This window comes from Pithys albifrons, chromosome 5 (genome assembly GCF_047495875.1).
Source record: "Pithys albifrons albifrons isolate INPA30051 chromosome 5, PitAlb_v1, whole genome shotgun sequence".
Taxonomy (NCBI): Eukaryota; Metazoa; Chordata; class Aves; order Passeriformes; family Thamnophilidae; genus Pithys; species Pithys albifrons.
Window position 1 is genome coordinate 4,772,957 of NC_092462.1, and position 21,814 is coordinate 4,794,770.

A 21,814-nucleotide genomic window follows, 5' to 3' on the forward strand; every position below is an offset into this window, starting at 1 on the left:
TGGACGGCCGCGGCAGGGGGCGAGGCCGCCCGGCGCTGGCGGCGGGGCCCGGCGGGGGCCCGGGGCGGCGCGGGGCCGCCGGGGCGCGGCGCATGGCGGCGGCAACGGGGGGCATCGCCACGCTGCCCGACGACGGCGGCGGCGGCGCCTTCCCCCCCGGCCACTTCAAGGACCCCAAGCGCCTCTACTGCAAGAACGGCGGCTTCTTCCTGCGCATCAACCCCGACGGGAAGGTGGACGGCGTCCGTGAGAAGAGCGACCCGCACAGTGAGTGTGTGCCGGGAGCGCCGCGGTCGGGGCCGGGCGGGCGGGCAGCAGGGCTGCGAGAGGGGCCGCGACTCGGCCGCCGGCCCGCCCTGCCGCAGCCTCGGCAGCAAGCCTTGCTTGGAAGGCGTCCGTACATACGCCGAGTTTCGGGTATGAATAAACGCGGGGATGCGCGGAGTTAATTCATACAACGCGTACCGCGGCTGCGGGTCCTCGGGGTGGCCGCGCCGTCTTCAACCTGCTGCGTGCCGAGATGGTCCAGCGCACAGAGGTTCGCTCTCGTGCTTCAAAGTGTCTTGAGTTTGTTTGCGTGGCGCTTAAAGGGGCGTAATGGCACTTGACCGCCTTACACGGCGGTGGTGAAAGAGTGAGATGCATCGAGGTAGGAAGAAGGTGGTTCTTTTTCCCAGCGCGGGTAAGTGCTCGTGAGTAGGAGTACTTCTGGCGTGCAGGTACTCTGAGGAACAGAAGTTTATAACGAAGTGCTGTCAAAGCACCTTTTTTGTCTTAAAATGTTGCATGTGATTTTTTTATTTAAACTTAATTAAGGACGGATTAAATACAGATAAAACTTGGAGCTTCCAGGAGCATCGGTTTTTCCCCTTGATACACCTGATCTTCTGGGGGAGGAGGAGTCTCCTGAGCTGGGAACACAGCCCGGGGGTTGTGTGGTTGGTGCGGTCTGAGGGTCTGTGATCCAGTTCTCCCCTGCCGTCTGCAGTGCCCAGTGCCTGCTCTCCGACAGTCACATTCACTGGGACCATGGGACAGGGTGCAGACACAAACACAGGCTGCTCTTTGTCCCAGGAACAAAACGCCTTTTGCAGATCTCAGTTTTGAAAGCATTCTCTATGGAGGTTTTGCAGATGTAACAGTGAATTTCTGATGTGCCCTTGAGGCATTTTCTACAGAGCAGGTAAAGGGAGTTGCTGCGTAGCCTGTCTGTCAGATTGTCCCAGTGCAATTCCTGAGAGAATTTATTACTGCACTAAGAGTGGAGGGCCTGCCTGCAGGCACTTGGCATGAAGAGCAGGTAAAATGCCTTACTGTGATTGTTCATCTGCTTTGCACCTGTGCTCTGAGTGATGGATGTAGGGACCAGGCTAAAGTTGGGAGATGATGATGGGAAGGAAATGAGGAGACAGACCAAATGGTCTGAATGTTGCTTTCCATTCTGCACATTCACCATTTGGAAAACAATTGTTTTTTTCCCAATAATTCCAAAGAAATCCTGTAACAGACTGTTTACAAATAATTATATTGCCAAGCTAGGCTTCAATTTGAGGCTGTTTCATTTTGTGACTCTTTGATAGAAATACAGTACGTACAATGGGCTGAAAATACATGTGGAATGGTCTGTTTTGGGAAAAGTCAGCATCCTTTCTTAGCCAAACAAGTATTCTTAGGAAAAGCTATAGGAAGCTTTCAGACTTCATCCTACGCGTTTGCATTTCTCCCTTTCTCACATACTGGTTTAAAGGGAAGCATTGTGGGAGTAGTAACAAACTAAGCTTATTGCCAATATAATGCAGTGAATGGGACTTTCCAGGTGTTGATGCCTAAAGCAAAGTGTTGATTCACCACATAGGTAAGTGGCTTGTTTTCTGTGCAGAGCAGCTGGTTGCTGTGCAGGATTGAGTCTGGGCTGGAAAGCATGAAGGAACATATTCAGCTTGCTTGAGTGTTTTGTATTTGGGAAATTTGGGAATCCTTACAGGAAATAAGTCTCTTTAGTTCATCAGACATGTCACCTCATCCCCAGAGGAGCTGTGAAAATATGCTGGAGCTCTGCAGGAAGATGCCATTAAGTTGAGGATGTACATGGCTGAAGGTGGGTCCCAGACATTGCCATGGCTATCAGGGTCTTGCTTCATTCCCTAATTTTGCTTTTTGTGGTGAAAGTGCCAGGTAGTGGCGCATATTTGTCTGTGCTCACCTAGCTGGGCCAGGCTGCCCTCAGTGGAGATGGTGTTTATTGCTGCTGTCTTTTTCATCACAGAGCTCCCCCATAATCATCTCTTCCCCCCTGCCTTTTTTTTATTATTCTGTCAGGAAAACTTATACTAGTTTTACATTCTTGAGTGTCTAACATATATTTTCTCTTATCAATGTTCAAACTTTTCACTGACTTCTCATGCTACTTTTCTAGTAGTGAATATCCCTCTGGTCTTGCTGGTACTGCCTTATTCTTTCATGTTTCTACTTTGCTCTATAGCTTTCTTTTTGCTGTCCTGTGTTTTGGGCTCTCCCTTTTGTCTCTGTACTTTTTCTTCCCTATCTTGTCAGTACTATCTGATCACAAATATTCCTTCCCCTTTCCTTTGGTGCTGTGTCTCTGAAGCTCCACTCTTTTTTCCTCTTGAATAAATGGTGCCAACAGGTAAAGGAAAACCTGAGCTGTAAATGGGTGATGTGGCCTCTGCCCTGTGCTGCAGCAAGTCAGACACCACAGAGTTCCTTGGGTACTCTCAGCTTGGCACTCTCTGCCAGCTGCAGAAAATCCTTTTGTTTAAAAAGAGCAGTTTGTAAATGTGGTGCAGCTGGAGGGCTGGTGGGATTCACTTACAGGAAGCCTACCTGGGTGCAGGAGTGCCACCATGCCTGTGTCCCTTGCTGCCATACTCTCCTTTTCTCATTATCAGGCAACTCTTGGCTTGTTACTTTTTTCTTCCTTTTTTCCTTTTTTTTTTCTTTTTCCTGGAAGAACTCTAGTTCTGAGAAGCAGAAAATTATCAGTGCTCGAAGCGTCAGCAAGGCACGTTCCTGTGGCATTGCATGGTTCACATCCTCAGCATCCTTGTTGGAAATACGTCACTCTGCTGCACTCTGACCTGGTGAATGCTGCTCTGGGAAGTCCCCGTGACATCTCCTGGTATGCCTGGCTGGCATGGCAGATGGCAATAAATCTTGGACACCAGGAGAAGACTTTAAAAAAAAATAAATTAGCAATGAAAATATACACCTTGAATAACCCATGGTTGTTTTTTATCTTCAGCAAAAGGTTTTGTAAGATGGTTTTGAGGAAAGAAATACAATGGCTGCAGAGAATTTGGTTTAGAAATAATTAAAGGACAGTTAGGAGAGATGCTTGTGGTAGCTGCTATTCTTTACTAATTATACAAAATAGCATTTCAGTAGCACATCATCCTTTTTACTTTTAAAGGAAGGTCTTATTTTAGAAGGCAAATTACTGTCTCCTTATGTTTCAGACCAAAGTTGAATACTATAAACAAATGTCCATGATCTATGTAGTTTTTGCTCCCCCCTTTCTGCCTCCAGTACTAAGGGATGGCTTGTTCATCATACACGTCTGGTTTATGTCCTGGCACTGAGACTCTGACTGCTTCACACTCATCCCATTCACCTTCGTTTACTCCTAATTGCGTCGTTAATGAAATTAAGAATGGAAGTTGACATCCTGCGTGCTGGAGGATTGGAATGGTGTGATTCATGCAGCTGAAAAACCAGGACAGTGTGTCTTACGTGGTCAGTGTTGCTACATCTGATGTGTGTGGTGCAGTGACTTCAGTGAAGTGCCCCTTTGGACACACTCTGGGGACTGTGTTACGAGTTTTTTCTGAAGTGAAGAGGTACTTTGAGACAAACAAGAAACAGAAGGCGCTTTCTGAGAGTTTTGTTGTTTAAAGCAACACAAAATACATGGCCCTTTTTTTTTTGTTGTTGATCAACAACTTCTAATTTATGCCCTGGAAAACTTACAAAGAACACAGTGTTTTTGGAAAGGCTTGTAGAAATTCTCCAGAGGTGTTTCCCTCAAAGAGGCTACAGTGCTGGTGAAGGGGAAAAGCACGGGAATGGAAAGGGAATGCTTATCCATACATTTAGCAAATGTCTAAGAGCACAGCTGGCTCCCTTCACAGTTTTCCCTCACTGGGGAATGGTTGGCATTTATAGATTTCCATAATTTCTCAAGCAGCTTTGCTTCATGGTGAGCATGAACCAAGACAGTGGCCAAGGAATCCCAAGCCATTCTCGTGCACTCCTTAATGAGGCGACCAGGCTCCAGCCTCTCACTCGGAAAGGACTCAGCAGTGTGAGTTCATTCAACCCTGCATATGTCTGAAATACCTTCTTTCTGCTCAGTACCTGGCTCCTCTTCCATAAATATCTGAAGAAAATGTAAAATAGGGTAAGGATGGTCCAGGAAAATATCTTCTTAAGAAAGATATTTTATAAGTAGTTGTTAATGTTAAGATTTTGACGTGTCTCTTACACAACATTTAAATGGTTATGCTCTGAATGTTTTGAAAAGGCTCTGTTGAAGTACAGGCTGACTTTTGGAGAGCTCAGTCAAGACAATGGAAATCTGATTGCTGCTCACGTGGTGGAAGAAAACTAATGGGGATCCTCAGAAAGAAAAGGCTGAGCAAATGTCAGGAGGTGTTTTAGTATGTTCAGTACCTGGCATTCAGGTTTTTATAAGTGCATAAGCTGTTTGGGACTTAGGTCTCCTTTTCCATATGGTGTCCCACAGATGCAGCCAGAGCTGTTGACAGGGCACTGAGTTCCAAATCTTAGCAGCAAGAGGTGACTTTAAAAAAAAACCCAACCCTGCCCCTAAATATTCAAATCCATTGTTCCTACCCAAGTGCTTCTGAGAACAGACTCTTTTTGCATTACTTTTGATCTGTTGCACAGACCTTCACTGCTTTTCCAGTCCTAATGCTTTGGGACACAGTCAGTACAGAAATTCCTCCTGGCTGTGGGGTGTAGCTGCTTTTAGGGGACCACATTGCAATGATTCCATATGCAATAAAGTTGAGGATATGCTTCCTTTGCTTATTTAGTTGTAGAAATACCATCGTGTCCTCTCATCTGTCATCATGTCTGTAATCCTCTGTCTCAGATCTTAGTGAGTCTTGTCCACCCCTCAGGTGTGTGACCCAGCAGGGGTACACTCGGAAGGCGGATCAAAGCAATCCTGTGATGTCTCTGGTGGGCCATGGACTGTCCTCTCTCTCCCAGCTGTTTCTGCCCAGTTTGGAAAGGGCTTTTGGAATGGGGAAAGTTCCCAGGGCACCACCACCCACGGGTACACTAGAGGGCAGGATTTAGCCCTTCAGTTGTCTCTCAGACTTTAGAAATCGGGGGCGCTTTTAGATACTTACGTTGTTTGCTGAAAATGATATTCCTCTTAGCCATTACCCACCCATAGCTGAATAAGACACAGATAACAAAATACAGATAACATCTAGTGAGGTCAGGTGGCTGCTGTTGGTTTCTGTTTGGTTCATAAATGCTTGAAATTCATGCAACTGATTCTAAGAAAAAGTTTATCTTGTGGTGGAGTCATACCGAATTTTACAGAAAAAGAACTATTTTAGTAATGTTTTTTTAAGATATGATGTCTCCTGACCTACTAGAGGGTGAGACTATATTGCAATTAGTCAAAATCTGTAGGTTTGGGGGTTTCTTTTTTTTTTTCCTTTTTAGGTGTGTTTTGGTGATATTACTACAGTGCTTTCAAAGTTGTTGAGGTTCATCTGGTGTTGTAAAAGCAGGTTCAGGCTCTGTGTCCTGTAACGAAAGCAGGAGAGGTGCCAAGTGCACAGACAGCTGAAGAGGCAAGAAGAGGTGTAGCAGTGTTTTCAGCAGTAGAGTTAACAGTTACAGGGTTTGAAAAGTGCTTTAAGACAAACCCCAGAAAAATGTCCCCTCCTCATGTGCAGCTCCCACAGAACGTATTGTGTTTTTCTAAATGAAAGGGTTCCTGTTCCAAGGCAGTTCTTTGATAGAATTCTGTTTAATTACCCTTTAATTAATAAATGTCTCAACCTGAACTTTAAATCATAATCTTTCCAGGAACTCTTTGCTTATGTAAAATTTTCCCAATCCCTTGGATTACATTTGCAGCAAGCACTTTTAACAAATAATTATTTGATTAATGTGGTTTTTAGCACCATTGGGAGCATTGCTCTGGGATCACTGGCCATCTGTTTCAGGATACTGAAGAGGTGATTGATTGTACTGAGCTGGTTAATAACCCTGGAGTTAATGGTGATTTTTGACTGTGGGTGGTTTAGTGCAATTATGTAATAACCCCAAAACAGGCGATGTAACCTTAACACAGTCCAGAGAACACTCAAGTTACTGTTACTGAAGAACATACATATGCGTATGGGATCTGTAAATTGATTATTCATCTACCCCAAGAAGTATTTGAAATGCTTATGGCACGATTTTTGAAGCCTGTAAGTTGGTAATTGGATAGTGTTTAAATCCTGATGAAGAATTAATAGCCTTTGCTTTTTTAAGTTCCTGTTTTAGACTCTGCATTTCAAAATAAAGCAACTCTCATCTTTTGTCATTTTCAATAGTGTGTTTTGTGACAATGTGAGGATGAACTTGTTTTCATGTCTGCTTCTTCTGCTGCCTCCAGACTTGTCAATAAAAATATTGGAAGGGTGGCTCTCTGGAGTGTTGGTGGCATTTTAGCATTATTATCTTACATAGTTTTTTGTTTGTTCAGGGTAGGGCCACGTATTGCCTGGAGCCCATTATGATGGGCCGAGAATATAAATGAGATGATGTCTGCAAAGCTGGGTGGAGGTTGTCTTGTGCAAACTATCCTGGTGCTGGTCGAGGGATCTGCATGAACCCATCACTCCTGTTTGACTTCCAGAGCTGGAAACCACATGGCTGGAGGGATTCAGAGGAGAGGGGTCCTGAGGGCACCGGGAGAGGGCAGAGCAGGACCCAGACTCCATGGCCATTTGCAGTGGCAGTGTGGTGAAATTATGCTCTTGTATTGCAGAGCTCATTGGCTTGTCTCTTGCCTTCTGATGAGATTTCAGCAGAGCTCACAAACCCACAATCATGGGGATTCCAGCTGGAAGGTGCAAGTCACAGAGTCCGATAGCCGCGGCTGTGGAATTGTGTGTGGTGGCGTGTGTTGTAAGAGCAAGGGTAGATGTCAGTTGTGATACAGCCTGAAAGTATTTGCAGTCTGTTTCCTGGCTCTTTCCTCTCTACTCTCAGGCTGACCCACAATGCCTGACATCCATCTGCAAACTTACCATGCCAGTGTTTCATCAGGCATCCCGTGGAATGGAGGGACACAGACTGTCACCTGTGTCACATTTCAGGTTACAATAGTCATTTTGGGACCATATTGCAAAGAATGTTTAAACAGTCCCACAGCTCTAGGAAGACCAGGAGTGAGACTGACATTTCTGGGTGTAGAGAACCACAAGTGTAGGGTAGTTCTGTGCAGTTACTCCACTGGGACCTGTTGGCACCTGTGTCAACAGAGATGGATACAAAAATTGGAGCATGTTTTAGTGTGGAGAAGCAGCCACTGAGGGCCATGTAGAGGCTCTCAACTCGTTACAAGTCACCTGGGGAATCCTGCTGTACAGACTTGTTAGGCTGAGCAGTTTCTGGGAAATAGTGTGTGGATTCAGTTCCTTGGGTTTCTCTGCCTGTAATGGAGCAGTTGGGATGAATGGCTGAACGTGTCCCTGGCCATGCCTCAGAGTGTAAATAGGAAGGATTCATTTTGTGGTTTTACAGATGGTTACAGCCCTCACTATGGATATTTTACTGACAGTAATGGAGTTCATTCAGGAAAATTGAGGAAAAAGGCATACAATGCTCATGTCCTTAGAAATGCCGGAATTCCTCAAAGCTGAACAGGTCCACAGCAATCAGGCTGTTGTAACATGGATCAGGATTGTCTGTGTGAGTCTGTATTAGAAGACACTGCTAGGAGTAAGCCTGCTGACTTGATGTGATGTAAGTAAGGGCAGTGGGATTGCCAGTGTCACCCTCCAGGATTGTGATGTTCCAGTGATGTCTGGAGCAGTGTGGGCACTGAAACTGTTGCAGAGATTCAAGCCAGCAGAGTGACCACTGCTTCTGGCTGAAGCAGCAGGGACTCAAATATCTTCTTCCAAGCTACAGATTCTAAGGTTTCTTTTCTCTTTTATTGTCAGGAAAATGTCCATGACTATTTTTAGTATGGTTTGAAAGTATTCAAAGTAAAGCAGGGGGGTTTATATGGAGAGCTGGAAGCTGGGGGAGTCACCACAGCCTGATCCCTCGCTCTGTGGTTCTGCAGACCCAAGTTTTGGCTCCTCAGTACAGGCTGGGTCCCACAATGTACTCTGCCTCCTCACAGAGCCCGTAGGGGATGTGAAAGTGAGGAGTGTTACCCAATTATGCCCTGTGCGTTTTATTTTCTGTTAGGGAATTCAGTTTCTTTCAAAGAACGAGTCTACTCACTCAAGGCTGCATTCAAAAGCAAATTAGAGCCTTTTTGTGAAGACTGATTAATTGGTATGCTGGCTCAGCAGTGATTGACAGCTGTTGTCCTTCACAGCTCATGCTGTTCCCCTGTGGATGCATTATTTGAAGGTCAGCAAAGGGTGGTTACACAGCTTGATGGAAGGGGTTGAAATAGATGGATGATGAAGTAAGTCTGGGCTTAATGTTGCATTTGCATTGTCCTTGCAGTAAAGAATGTGGATGGCACCAGTGGAATACTGGCTGTGCATGTGCGTGGATTTTGGTTGGGGGTTTTTGTTGTCTTTTTGCAAATATATTTATTAACGACTCAGTGATTAATTCGGTTTCATTGGTATTAGAGATGGGGGAAATGCAAACTCAGCATATTTGCTATCTCAGTTTTTTGGCCAGATTAGGAGCAATCAGCACTAAAGGGCATCTTAATTAAGACGAGCTCCTCCATGTCAGGTTGTTCCTTCTCCCTGCTCCTGTGCCATCTCCCTGGCACTCTGCATGCCTGACACAGCTCCTCCTTCACCACTGTGCTTTGGACTCTTGAAATCCAGTTTGCTGATGATTCTTGGCATTTCTAAAATCCCACTTTTCCTTTCCAACTGTGCCACTAAGGCTTATTGAGCCGATGGGTTGGCAGTGTCTCACCACTGCTCTGGCAGCCTTATCCTTTCATCTCATCTCTTACTGCTCTGATCAGTCACAGCCCTAAAATACCATGTACTCCTGAGTAGTTGTGTGAGTCATATGTAAAGGAAGAGCACTACAAATACCTTTAAAAAGTGATACATTTTACTTTCTCTTTCTTCTGAAGAGATGGTCCTGCGTTTGTCTTGGCTTGTCCCTGGTTTTATGTGCTTATTTTGCTGCAAGTGAAAAACAGGTCATAGTTACAAGATTAGTGAATCCACATAAACATAAAGCTGAATTTCTGTGAGTTCTGTGTCTCTCTGATGTTAGTCAGTGACATGGCTGTGTTGGCTGAACAGTTGCAACAGCTTTGTTCTAAAGGTGAGAGCACCCGAAAGTGGTTATTCTGTTATTTACTTGAGTGAATCCTAAAAAGCAGTTGAAAGAAACACTTACGTGCTAAGAAAAGCCCCTTGGGAAAAGTCCTAAAACCCACGTGTGAACATGCATTTGTTACTTTGATGGGGAAACCCTGAAACGTTTTTCTAAATCAAGAATTTTGAATGGAAGTGTCAGTAATTTGGGGGACTTCATTACCTGTACCCAGTAATGAGTGAAGTTCTTCTCTGGTAGTTAGGATTTTTTTTTCCCTCTTGACTTCAAAGATGCATCAGTTCATCTGCAAAGCCAAGGAGACACAGTGTGGCCGAAGGTATTTAGAATTTTATACAATGGTTTACTTGGAGTTTTTGGTGTGTGAAGTCCCTTTTGTACCACCAATCAATCGCTGTTTACTTTACTCGGTAGTGCAAAATGCTCGACTTGTGTTTTGTAAGCAGAATCTCTGCTTGCAACAGAAACTCTGGTGCTTTTAACTTTTAAAGGGCTTGATTAAATGTGATCAGACAGACTGTAATCTGTGAGAGATGGAGGCACACAGGCAAGAAGCACTTGGTCAGACTGGTGCCAGAAGTGTTGGATGCACATTATTCTGAAATGACTATTCTGCAGGATGACTTTACTGTCTTCTATGTGAAATATATAGGGAGCACTTGAGGATGCTGTGTTTTTGGGAATCCGTGTTTCCTGGGGAGGATTCCCAGTGTCACAGGTACATGGTAGGGAGGGATGCCTATTTGTAGGAATTGAGGTCATGATATAAATGATATAAATGAGAAGAGATGGAAAACCAAATTCCGTCAAAGTCTGTGCTACTTAAAAAGGTGAAACCTCTTAAAATCTGTGAATGTCCATGTCGATGTGGTTGGTTAGGTTAGCGGGTTGATAGTTAAACAGTTACACAAGTTACTGTTCTGTTTAAAGCCTTGGGTTTGCTCTTAAGTGTAACCGGAACTTCCCGAAGTGTTTGTGTTTCAGAAGTGTATATTTTCGTTGTAGATGTTTACATTTCAGAGACCTCGGGTCTGTCTGCGAGTGGTTTTATGCCTCTGGCTGGCAAAAAGGAAAAAGATACACTTAGAATGTTGTCATGCAAAAGCGAAGAAATGTGCCTTTGTATGGGAGGGTGACTCACAGTTTCTCAGTGTGACACTCCATTGGCTTGATTGTTTTTGTTGCAGTTCTGATGGTTTGTTTATTGACAGACCACCTCTCCTGCTAAGGTTTGTGAGCAGAGACTGCTGTTTGCAGTCTGAAGACTGGAGATGCCTCCTGTGTCAACGCAGAGCTTATCAGTTAGTGGAAGATGTTAATAAGCTCAGTATGTCTGAGTCAGAGGCTAAATGTGGGACAGAGACACACAAAGATATTTGTAGTTCCTAGAGACAAGTGATAGTGGGCATATCCAGCTCACGGGCTGGGGTTTGGATCTGATCCAGCTGGGCAGCTTTGGCTCTGGAAATGTCAAAATGAGGGTATTAATCCATGTGTGTGGGTAGATGCATCCTTGAACCAGCCCTTGGGCTTGGGAGGGTCTATCACGTTAGGTGTGGAGCAAACACGTCCGACTCCGTGTGTTTGGCTTGGACACCTGGTTGGGAATAGGCACTGCCCCTAAGCACAAAGGAATCTGCCAACTTCGACCACTTCAGCAGAACAGGGATTTGGTCGTAGGGTGTTGAGTCTTATTTTTTCTTCTTTTGTTGTGAACTTCCTTGCATTTCTGATACGCGTTCCCCCCGGAGCTGACCCAGCTCTGTGGCAGTGAGCCTGCAGGAGAGTTGCTGCTTTGTGCTTTCCCGTGGGCACAGAGGTGCCGGAGGGTGGGTGATGGGAGCTGGCACAGCAGCTCCATCGCAGTGTCCTCCGGGGGCCTCGGGGAAGGATTTTCCTTACGGGGCCTCTGCAAGTATGTTGGAGATGGGCCCTGAGCCTTTGGCTGGGGCTGAGCTTTTCCACAGCAAACTGGAGTAATGCTGGTCATTGATCCAGAGACGTGCAGCCTGGGATTTTTCGGGGGTACATCAACTCTCTCTTCTCGTAAATGAAGTGAGAGGTGTTTTGCTAAGGACCTTGTTAGGTCAAATAAAGCGTCTGTATGTCAGTGAAAACAGGGATTGAAATAGTATCCGATTTGTCCTCTCTTCCCAGGTCCACGAGCTGCTCTGTTAGTTGCAGTGTGGCAGCTGGGTTTTCACTCTGAAGCGATGAAGTCTTGAGCAGGAGACTGGAGTAGATCCTTCTGACCTGAATTTTGTGGGATTCTGAGACCATGGCTGGTACTCTTAGTTTTAGTCTGCACTGCAGTTTTATTTGTAGGGATCTTTGTTGGGTGGATTATAGTGGAAATACAGCCAAGGGTGTAATCATACCTTTATTTGCTGTCTTAAGTGTATCCAAAGCTCATGGTTGGTTTTTCCTTCAAGGTTTCACTGATTAGTGGTTGAGAGTTCCCACTTCCTTGTAGAGGAATAGGAAAACGGGGATTTTATTAATCCATTTGGCTCATACCTCCTCAAAATCCACTTCCTTGAGATGTGTGAGTGCCTCATGCTCTGGTACAGCACCCCCTGTACTGCACACTCACTCTGCCCTGTGTCCACTGCTCTTTTCTCTTCGTGTCTGTTTTTTACTGTATTCCTAACATGTTTCTGTCCCTTTCTTTTCCCACTGTGACCTTTGTTTTCCCTTTTCCTTACTGATACTGTGGCTTTCTCCTGCCCCAGAACATCTTAGCCAGTGCAGCTGCTCTGAGTGAAATACCAACACTGTGGCTTCCTGCACATGGATTGCCCCAGGACAAGGGCTTGGGATGCCCGAGGCTCCTCTGCGGCTGCCAGCAGATTCCAGCTGGGAATGTGAGAAAAGTAGTACCAGCTCAGCACTGAGCAACTTCCAAAATGTGCAGCTCTCTTTTTCTAAAGTATTAAGTAGGTAGATTTTTGGCAAGATCTTTGAAATAAACTGATTTTGAAGGAGATTTTTGGCCGAACTCTTTACACTGCAGAGCAATGAAACCATTTGGGACCATTCAAGTTAGTGCAGCGTTATTGGGTCTGGGCCACTCTCAAGCTTAGCTGGGTTATGAGAACTGTAAAAGGGCTTTGGAGTTTGCATTGTACGTGTGGTTTTTCACTTCTAGTGCTCAGGGCAGTAAAAACTTTTGGAAAATGTACATGTTCCCTGTATTCTCCACATTTGTAACAGCTTTTCTGTCTGTGTAGTGCTACTTGTCCTTAAAATTATTTCCTCTCCACTGGGCTGTGCAAAACTGCCTTGGAAATATATTTTAGGATTTGGTTTTTGTTTTTGTTTTTTAGCTTTTTAGGAAAAGTGAGGAAGATCCAGTTTTTAACTGAGATCTGAAACCTTGCCAAGCACAATGCTATTAAATACCACTTTTCAGCTTCCATATTCTTAGGAAAGCCTCTGTGAGTTGTGAAATAAATCCCCATTTGTAACTCACTCTCAAATACGCCAGCAAGTTTAACCTGTGGCTTGTACATCTGTCCTGAGCATATACTCTGGGAAAGAGCATTTTGGTGCCTGTCAGTGTGATTCATCATCCTTTAGTGCCACAAATTGTATGGATTTCAGTGGAAATTCAGGTTTGGCTGTGTTGTTCTTCAGCCAAAACATCAGTGAGTACATATTCCTGCCAGAACCTGTGTGTATTGTTAGCAAAAACTCTGGTTTTATTCTACTGTAAAGCATAGTAGGTTCACTCAAGCCACATCCAAATTGATGAGTTTTTCCACTTAATGATCATCTTCTTAGATAAAAGTGCCATATAGAGATGTAGATGGTATAAGCAGGAAGACACATGAGTGTAAAATCAAATCTGGAAATTGAGTGTAGGTTCCCTTACAGCTTTCGAAGGCTGTGGGTGTATCTGTATCTATATATAATAGTCTTTAATGATAGCTCAATGTTAGGGGGTTTAAATCCACCTCCTGAATTAGAGTTCAGTGCCTTAACCTTATTTCATTCATGTCTACAACTTTATCCTTCTTCCTGAGAGTTTCTCTGCTGGAGTGAAATCGCATTTGTACATCTTGCAGTTCATTTCTTCTCACCCGGCAGCAAAAGGAATATGGTCACACATCAGCTTATTATGATACAAAAGCAAGTCTTTAATAGGAGTGGTAAATTTCCTGAGTCCTTTCAGTTGTCCGTGCATAAAGGTCACCTCGGTTATATTTGGGATAGGACGTTGTTTTATTTCATAACTTGGTGATGACTGAGCCTCAGAGCTCGGGATGTTTGTTCTGCAGCCGAGTCCTGTGTTGTCACAACACCAGCAGGAATCGACCAGGGCCTTGTGCTTGGAGTTCCTTGCAAATTAAAGGGCATGGATGTGTGTAGAGAGAAAAATAGATTTCTGAGTTGAGACAGAGGTTTTTTTAGAACTGAGGGCAGTTTTCTAAGGCCTATTGGCAGGTGCTAAGTTAGTTCTGTGAGAAAAACCAGCAACTAGCAAAAACAAAGGAGATAGGAAAGCTTTGGGTCGTTCTGCTCATGAGATTGGAATTTAGAGAGATAACTTTTCTCATAGCAAAGTGAACATCTGCTGAAAAGTATCATCCAATTAAAGCTGTGATGAGAGTGATGGACACTGTGGTTTCAACCTATGAGAAGTGGCTATAAGGTGGGAATTAGAAAAGGATATATACTGGAATGGGAAGTGAGAGAAGGAAGCTTTTTATCTGTCTTTTGTCTCTCCATGGTGCTTTTTGAATAAACTATCTTTTTGAGTGTAAGCTCTGGCCTCATTAATTTTCTCTCACTTGACAAGATTTTCTACGAACTCACACAATCTTACTGATGTGAGCAGTGAAATAACTCACTGCTGTGCTGGAGGGGCCCTCCAGGATTGCCAGAATAACTGGGAAAATGGGCCTTTCTAGGCTTTGGTTGATGAGCTCTTTCACAATAACCTGTGCTACTTTTTTGGGCTACTAATACCTGGATTATTTCACTTTCATTAATCTGGGTTTGAGGTTCAGCTATTCTAAAAACACGAGTAGATTTGAAATGAAGGCAGGGTCTGAACTATTGCTCTTAGTGACCTAAAGTCTGCAAAATATAGAGGTCATTGGTGTCAAGTGGTAAGTTTCTCTTACAACCAAGTCTTCATGAGTTAAACCCAAAATTATCATTTCTGGTGATGAACACTTGGTCAAAATGTGTTTGATTGTTAAGGTTGTGTTGTGTCTTGGCACCTCCAGATCAGCATAACACTGTGGCAAATACATTGCATTCAAAGGCCTTAAAATAATGCTGTAACCTGAAAAACTCACAGCACTGTTCTGGCTCTGTCAGTTCACGTGCCTTTGGAGTTGGAGAGGAAAATCCTGCGAAGCTGATTTTGCTTTGGGTGCTTTCAGTATTGCAGCACTTTTCAAACTCTGCATGAAAATCTTTTTTTTTTCCTTGTAACACTTCACAAGCTTCTCCAAACTATACAAATTTTAACAGGCTTTCAAAGCCTTTCCTACAAGTTTATTTTTACAGGATCTGAACTTCTGGCCCGGTGTGATGCAGGAGGATTTGGTGTGCTTTTCTCTCCAGAGAAAGTCACGCAGCATAATAAGTCAGTACTGCAGTAATTAATATTAATTTGCGGCTATTCCACACAGCTGTTCCTTGTTAAGTGTGTGGTGAAAGCTGTGCTTGGGCACATCTCAAAGGTCCATTTCCTGCAGTCCCTGCCCACAGCACTTTTCCACGTTCCTGCTTCCCCAGAGGGCAGGGAGCTACACGGAAGGGTTTGGAGCTGTTCACGGGGCTGATTTTGGCCTCAGAGCCTGGGAGGGCTGTATTTTGGATACTTGATTCTGAGATGAAATTAAACATTGTGCCTGACTTATTACTTTTACCCTCAAAAAGGGTTTGCAGCTATTATCCTGTTCCCAGTATTCCTGTTGTTGGGAGTTTTTGTTGGTTTCTCTTTTTCCTTTCAACAAAATGCCAAATAAGCAGCAACCTCTCTGAATCTCGAGAGATGCTCCTTCTCAAAAATTTACAGTCACTTCAAGCATTTATTCTGGTGGTTTAGAGGCTCAAACTTTTAAAAACTGCATCATTAAATAGAGCAAAGAATCTCCTGCACCAAAGCAGGTGGGTGAATGAAGCTTGTGCTTGAGGTGATGGATACCAGGCAGGCAAAGGGGAAAGCTTTCATGTGTTCATCTGAACTGCAGTGTTTGATTCATGGCTAGAAAAATCAGTTTAGGTTTTGTGTTAATAATTGACAGGCAGTAGCTAAAAGCTGTGTGATACGACCTTACAGGTTTTCATGTCTTTAAAATCTTCCAAATTTCTTTAAAATAAGTGATACAAATCATGTTCCTAATTTGTGTACTGATGTTTCTCGTGCCTTTGCTGTCCTCATGTGCTGCTGCAGTTCTGGCTGGTTGTTCTAAACCCCTTGTTGGATGTATGAGTTAAACCAATGGATACTTTTCTGTTGGGAACTGCCAGAACATTTGGGGAGCGGTGTGGTCCCGACCCGTCTCGGCCGTAGCTCTGCCCATCCGGAGCCGTGTGCATTCCATGTCTGGCTCTGTGCTGTGAACATCAGGAGGTATCTGAGAAAACTGCCATGAAAACTTTACATTTTCTGTGAGCACTTGACCATTTTGTAAGTGGCCTTTCTAGGATTTTCATGGGTTTTTAAGTTGGCTTTTTTTTTATGTGAAATGAAGATGGAATAACTTGCTCTCACGGTTTCCAATTCGACAGTAGCCGCTTACTTTGTAATAAGCATTTTCTTTGCTAAAAATGGGATCAAAATCTAGAGGTTCTAAGTTTACTATTTTCTTTGCAAGCTGAAGCTCAAACTTTCTCTGGTTTTAAGTTTGAAGCAGATGGCAGGTCACTGTCAAGTGCTGAAATACTACGACGCTGTGAAAACGTCCTTTTGTCTTTTGTTTGCAGTCAAACTGCAGCTTCAGGCGGAAGAAAGAGGAGTGGTGTCGATCAAAGGTGTGAGTGCCAATCGCTTCCTGGCTATGAAGGAGGATGGCAGATTGCTGGCCCTGGTAAGCAGAGCTTTGTTCATGTTTCCCTCTGTGTTTGTAGGTCCTCCCCTGTCTCTGTTTGGAGTGACCTCCTTTCCTGCAGGACTCGCTCAGCCTCTGTGTGCGATTTATCAGCGAGAAATTAGCTGAGAAATTAGCTCTGCACACCTTCTGTCAATTAGTTACATGATAAACTGAGAAGAGCTGGGTATGTCTGCCCTACTAGCTAGAAGCTGCAAAATTTGATGGGAATAGCTCGTCTGAGAGAGAAAAAAAAATCATAGTGATCATGTATAGAAGGAAGTGATAAAAAGAAATGAAGAATAAAATGTTTGTCTTCGTACCCTCAGGAGTAATTTTTTCCTCTTTCACTTCCTTACACATAATGTGATTTTAAAGACCTTTTAAAATAACAAATAAAGCCGATTTTCTTTTTTTTAAAATTACTTTTATGACGCTAATCTGTATAAATGGTTTTCTCATTTTCCTCTTTGTAGAGTATGAAGTGTTTTGGGCACATTTACTTTTTAACTAGAAAACTGGCAAGAATAAACCTTTTTGAGAATGTGCTGATAAAATTTTAAGAAGTTATATAAACATAGGTAAATTAAACTCCTCTCTAGTGAGACTAGTTTTAGTTTAAACTCCTGTGCATGTTATTGGTATCAGCAGAATTTTCCACTTTGTTTTAAAGCCAGTATGTGTAGCAGACTGAAAGTTAATAAGGATGACCAGAGCCAGAATATAAATTGTGCTTTAAGAGCTGCAGTTACATTCATTTTGCTTAAACCTCCCAACCTTTAGTGCAGACAGACTTCCAGCACTGGTGAAGTACCACTTGCAGGGCATCCATCCTGCAGGGCATCCAGTGTGCAGCAATCCCTGAGGCTTTTGGTTTCTTGAACACGGACGGCCCCATTCAGCCTCTGTGCAAGCCCCCACCAGTGGCTGCTGTTAATAGTGTGCATTCCTAACTGTGGCTGAACTGCAGCTAAGGAAAGAGTCGTGCCAAGGGCTGCAGGAATTCCTCCCAATTCCCTGCTCTGCCTCAGTGCAGTGAGTGGAAGCAGTTTTCCAGGAACAGCTCCGTGGGGGCTCCACAGCACCGCGTGGCTCTGGCCCGGGAGCCCCTTCAGTTCGTGCCTCTGAGCACGGTTAAAGAACCTGTTTCACGTTACTCGGGTATCGTGTGACAGCTCAGTTGAAGAAAATATGAGCAGTTGTCCACTGTGCTATTCTGGAATTACGGATAATTGGGAGTTTCCTGTGGTTCTGGTGTGGTGGCTTCCCATTCAATGACCCTCTTTACCCTCAGCGACAGCGAGTGGTCAAAATAGGGTGTTTAGCACCATTTCTAAATTATAAACACCAGGGGGTGTTTATATTTGGGTTTTCTGCTGTTGCATGGGGAGTTTGGTTGTAGAACAAGCTTCCCTTGCAGCAATTTCAGCTGCTTAGTTCTTGTAAGAGAAAGTACCTGAAAAGTATCAGTTGTTCACTCAAAATACATATAGTTGGGTCACTTTGTGCTTCTCACTTGACCTTATGAATATTCATGTTGTTTCTGGAAATGGCTATTACTTGAATCGTATTTGCTGCACTCGCTGCTCCCTGCAGTTCTTCATTTTTCTTCTTCATAGGTGGAAACTCTCCTCTTTTAGGATCTTGTTCTTCACCCTAACAAATGCTGTTGCAGTTTCATAGCTGTTTTCTGTAGCACCGGCAGTGTTTTTTCCAGGAGGATTTTGCAGTGCCTTCCAACATTCTGTGGTCGGTTGTGCCTCTCCTTTTCTGCCTCTAAACACATTCATGAAACTGTTTCTAATTGCCAGCATTTCTCGTTGGGTTTGAGCAGGGTTGTGTTTCAGTGAGAGCAAATGCTGGAAATGTTTGTGGTGATCTCCTCAGTGCACAGGATGAAACAAACACTGCTGAAACCTTTGGCTATTTCTACCAAAACATTATGGAAGTTTAATTTCTAAACACTTAATGTAGTTCTTTAATCCACCAGTCACTCAGTTACTGTTATGTCCTTTTTTAAATTACTTTTCAGTGTCAGGGATCAATTTACTTAGTGCCTTTGTTTTATAAATACATTAACATCTTCAAAAATACTTTTGCAAATTATTACTCAGGCCTGTTTGTCATCTTGTTGGATGTTTTTGTAATTACTCTGTGCAGACGTGTCTTTGGGGTTTGTTCTGAGCTGTGTTTTGCAGAATTATTTCCTGCAGAGCTGCTGCATCGCTGCTCACCCTGGTGCTCTGAGCTGGGAGCAGTGGATCGTGGTCTTGCCTGGAAAGCTGGATGATGCTGATTTTAATTGAGCAGTTTCATGCTCTTCGCTAACAGGCTCACTGACCAGTTGGGTCACTGAGGAGGAAATGGCTGGTTATTAACGCACAGAGTTAAAACCTCCCCTTGGAAAATGCTGGTTTAACTGAAAATATTTGTGCAGAAATGTATCTATTCCATCAGATTTTTAATGGAAACGCTGAAACATTTGACTTCTGATATGGCATATTTAGACTTTCCAGTTTCATTGAATTGTAATAATGAAATATTTTCACTTTATAGAATGAAATGTGATTATTTCATTGAATGAAGAAATTTCCTAAACCTCCCATGAAAGGAATAATTGCACTTTTGACTAACTTATATTTCACGATAAATAATTTGTTATTCAGGGGCTCATTCTGTCTGTCGTGCTTATGTGGTTCCACTTCAAGGACTTGAAGGGAAATTTTTGTCTTTTGATGTTACAGATTCAAATTGTGCTACAGGAATGTTTGTTGAGAATAACCTGCATTTCTCAGCCCTTTTGTACTTTGAGAAGGCTGAATATGATCATCACCTCTCTCAGGGCCGTACTGGATCTGTGTGGGAGTTATAGATTAATAACTCTCTGGCTTTAGTTTTGAGAATGAATACACTGGAGGAATTTTAATTCCTAATCCAAGTCCAAAATGTCAGAGGTCGTTACTGGCATAGTGTGACTCTGGAGCAGATGAGGTTTGCACTGACAAATCCATCAGTGGGTGATGTTTGTGCAAACAGGGGAAGAACCACCTTATTGCAGGAAGCTGCTGTCCCCTTCAGGCAGTTCATCTGCCCTGGGTAAAGCAACTGTATCTGTATCAGGAATAGCGTGGCCAGCAGGCCCAGGGCAGTGACCCTTCCCCTGTACTCTGCATTGGTGAGGCCACACCTTGAGTGTTGTGTTCAGTTCTGGGCCCCTCAGTTCAGGAAAAGATACTGAGGGGCTGGAGCAGGTCCAGAGAAGAGCAACAAGGCTGGAGAAGGGACTGGAGCACAAGTGCTGTGGGGAGAGGCTGAGGGAGCTGGGGGTGTTTAACCTGGAGGAGGCTCAGAGGTGACCTCATCACTGTCTAGAACTACCTGAAGGGAAGTTCTGCCCAGGTGGGGGTTGATTCTGCACTCAGCAGGAATTATTAGTCACTCAGGTTTCTGGATGGAGGGCTTGCTTGGCAGCAGACAAAATACTGACTGCTGGCAGGGCAGGCACAGCAGGAACTCGCTCCCCAACACTCCCTCAGGTGTTTTCCCCGCCTTCATCCTCTTCCTGAAGGTCTGGAGGATTCAGGTGCTTCACACTGTGCTGTGGAAGCTTCCCCTGCTGGATCAGCACTGTGGATGCAGCCTAGACCTGAGTGTTTTTGAAAAACCACTGATACATGCTGAGCTTTTCCAGGGGCTGGGGCTCACAGCACAGGGGCTGGCATCCCGCTCCTGCTGGACAGCAGTCCAGCTTCCGAAATGTCGCCTTTGGCAGCTGGTAGGGAATGCACAGCTCATGAAGCCTGAATTACCATTTGTCATCTGCATGTTGGCTTTCATGTCAAAATGTTTACACTGGCAACACACTGTAGAACACACTGGTGTCACATATGCTTTGTGCAGAAATAAGGACTTTGCTTTTTTCACAGTGTTTCGTTGATGTATCTGCCTGAATTTCCAGCTTCAGCAACTGCACTGGACTTGCCTGTACTCTGCTTAAAGTTTTTGGTTTTAAATGCTTCTTTACATAGTTTCTGTGCCCTCCTAAGATTCCTGTAAGCCATTTCAGGCTTGGCTCTGTGGCTTGAGATGATTAATGCATCTGTTCTCACATTGCTGGAACACAAAGCATTGAAGCACAATTTTTCTTGAGAAAGATTATTTAAAATAAAAATAACATGAAAGTTGTGAATGGGATTTCTGCTATTTGAAATGTGCAAACATCAGCGAGCTATAAGAAACTGCAGATGGATTTTCTCTTACAAATTCTTTTCCTTAGAAACAAAAATTCACATCTGAAAATAATTGGAGAAAATACCCTTCTATTTGAAGACGTGTTTGGAGACAGGTCACTTTATTCCAGACTGCATTTGAAGGATATGATTGTTTGTAGCTACAGAATCTTGGCATGTATGAGGAGTTACTCTGCTCCTGTATGTTTTTGTGTGCACTGTATGAAGTCTAGTTGTTCCAAGCTCACTTTACATATTAATGAATATTAACAGCACATGGTAAAAAAGGGTAACCTGTTAGTTTCAGGAAGTGCCTCGCATTCCCTGTCTGCTCCCCAGTATTTTACTTGCTTGTTTTTCAATGATGAGCTTTCCTCTTTCTCTGGCATTCCCAAAACTTTGCAGGGGAAGTGAGTCTGACTGAATTGATAGACTGATGAATTATGTATATGAAAAGAAGAAAGTGCATCCTCCAAGTTCCTGGGGTGTTGAGCTTCTGCCTTCTTTATATTTGAGGAAATAATTTCTCTTGTCCAAAGTGCCAGTTCTGCAGGTGGATTTACCACTGTGACACCTGAGAGCCGTGTGAATTCCATGTAGGTGAAGTTGGCTTTGAGAACTTCCTTCCAGAAGTAAAATAATCCCAGCTATGTACTTCTAAATACTACAGCATGCCTGGTTTTCATTTGGAATGTACCTCTTTGCCAGGTCTGATCTTTTCCTTAAATTATTTTTCAAGTTTGGAATTCTAAAAAATCTTGAAAATACTTGCATTAGCTTTAGGAAATGTTAAACCTCAAAACTGGAAAAGAAGATGCAAAGGCTGGAGTTGTGCCATGCTATTTATCTAATGGATAAAATGCTGGTTTGAGGAAGGCAAGGGAAATGCTGCCTTTTCTCTTACACCCTGCTTTTCTTTTTGGTTATATTCTAACCTAGGATGAGATGGCACAACTGCTGAGTTTGGAAGTCACTGAGTGCTAAGGG

General features: G+C 43.7%; 1 protein-coding gene across 1 annotated transcript in view; it reads left to right on the forward strand.

Moving 5' to 3' along the window:
• FGF2 (fibroblast growth factor 2) overlaps positions 1–21,814 on the forward strand; it is a 26,116-nt gene continuing 4,302 nt past the window's right edge. The window contains exons 1-2 of the mRNA XM_071555552.1: positions 1–267; positions 16,495–16,598. Coding sequence (XP_071411653.1) covers positions 93–267; positions 16,495–16,598 — 279 coding nt within the window. The 5' untranslated portion in view covers positions 1–92. The remainder of the gene's footprint in view (positions 268–16,494; positions 16,599–21,814) is intronic.